The 1,315-nt window shown below is 52.5% G+C and overlaps 1 protein-coding gene across 1 annotated transcript in view; it reads right to left on the minus strand.

Annotated features, from left to right (window-relative positions):
* The window catches only part of EMH_0022440 (uncharacterized protein), a gene marked incomplete at both ends in the record, with an annotated part of 1,641 nt that extends 1,143 nt beyond the window's left edge, over positions 1 to 498 (minus strand). The window contains one exon of the mRNA XM_013501957.1: positions 1 to 498. Coding sequence (XP_013357411.1) covers positions 1 to 498 — 498 coding nt within the window.
* Positions 499 to 1,315: the final 817 nt, after the last annotated feature.

Genomic DNA, 1,315 nt, shown 5'->3' on the forward strand with positions numbered 1-1,315 from the left:
ACGGTGAGCTCTTCGCCTTGATCGGGTAGACGTTGACGGTTGAGGCTCTTCCTCACCTTGCCCTCGGGCCCCACCGCCGGCGAGCTCCACAGACGAACTCATTGACAGCTGCAGCAGAGCTTCGGTCGCCTCGACCTCTTTCCGACTGCCGCTGACAACCCGACCCGCGGGATCTGACAAGTCAGTTTTCCAGTATGCCCTACGTGTTTTGCCAGACAAGGCAGACGCACTAGGGGTCATTTGGTGGGAGACGGCCTGCTGTCCTGCTTCCAGTGAGCCGGAACTCTCGTGTAGGTCTTTCCCCATGAGCCGTGCCTTAATCGGAAGCACAAGCAAAGCTGAGGCATCATGATCACTATCAGAGCTCAGCCAAGCTGATTCCTCATCCGAATCACTCCCACACAAACTTTCAAATCCACGCTTCGTTCCCTTACCAGCAGACAGCTGGCGAGCGCGAGTGCGCATTGCATGGTTCCTCATACGGGATTGGCTGCACATGGATATTAAAACAACAGCAGCAGTTACAGAGGCAAATGTAGCTATGAAGATGCGTCTACAAGAATGGTCCCACAGACGACTTCCGCGAGCAGACGACGAGTTCTGCACCGTCGCATTAGTCGGATTGAGAGGTGCATCTGCTGCCTTCAGGTAGGGCCCAACCGCTCTGGTCGAATAGTTGCCACTCTCCATCGTCTGTCATACCCATTGAGAAATGAATTTGGTTTTCGTTACGCCATAATCTCACTCGGCCACTCACCCCAGCGGTACCGACAACTTTATGCCCAACCTGGCAGTTCCACTCCGACACCTGGAATATCTCCTACGCAGAATGGCAGGCTCGATAAGACCATAGCAGTGGAGAGTAGGATAGCTACGTATATATGAAAGAAAGCACTCGACCTGCAGCCCGACTGCAGAGCATGAGTCTTAGGGTCGATCCCCACGCACGAGGCTAGTCAAGTTTATTGGTGCGAATTGTTCGGATTTGTCGGCTTAGTTGCACATGAAACATTAGGTCCAAGTAATCGCTTGTTTTGGGCATTACATTGCCAAGCAGCACAGGCAACTTGTTGGTGCACCGCTGTTCACTTCCCCAGAGCGGGTTGAAGTTGCCTCAAGGTACACCGGTCGCCTGGAATGTTGAATTCATGTTTATTAGTTTATCTTGGTTCCCAAGACTACGTACACAATAATAAGCAGTGAAGGCCAGAAGTGCTTCTCGTGGCTATTCCTTATACCCATATATCCACGGCGGAAGCGAGCGAGGCTGACCGGCGACCACCTGGTTGTTCTCATCAAACCGACGGTCAATTCA

This window comes from Eimeria mitis, genomic scaffold (assembly GCF_000499745.2).
Source record: "Eimeria mitis Houghton genomic scaffold, Emh_scaff793, whole genome shotgun sequence".
NCBI classification, from domain to species: Eukaryota; Apicomplexa; class Conoidasida; order Eucoccidiorida; family Eimeriidae; genus Eimeria; species Eimeria mitis.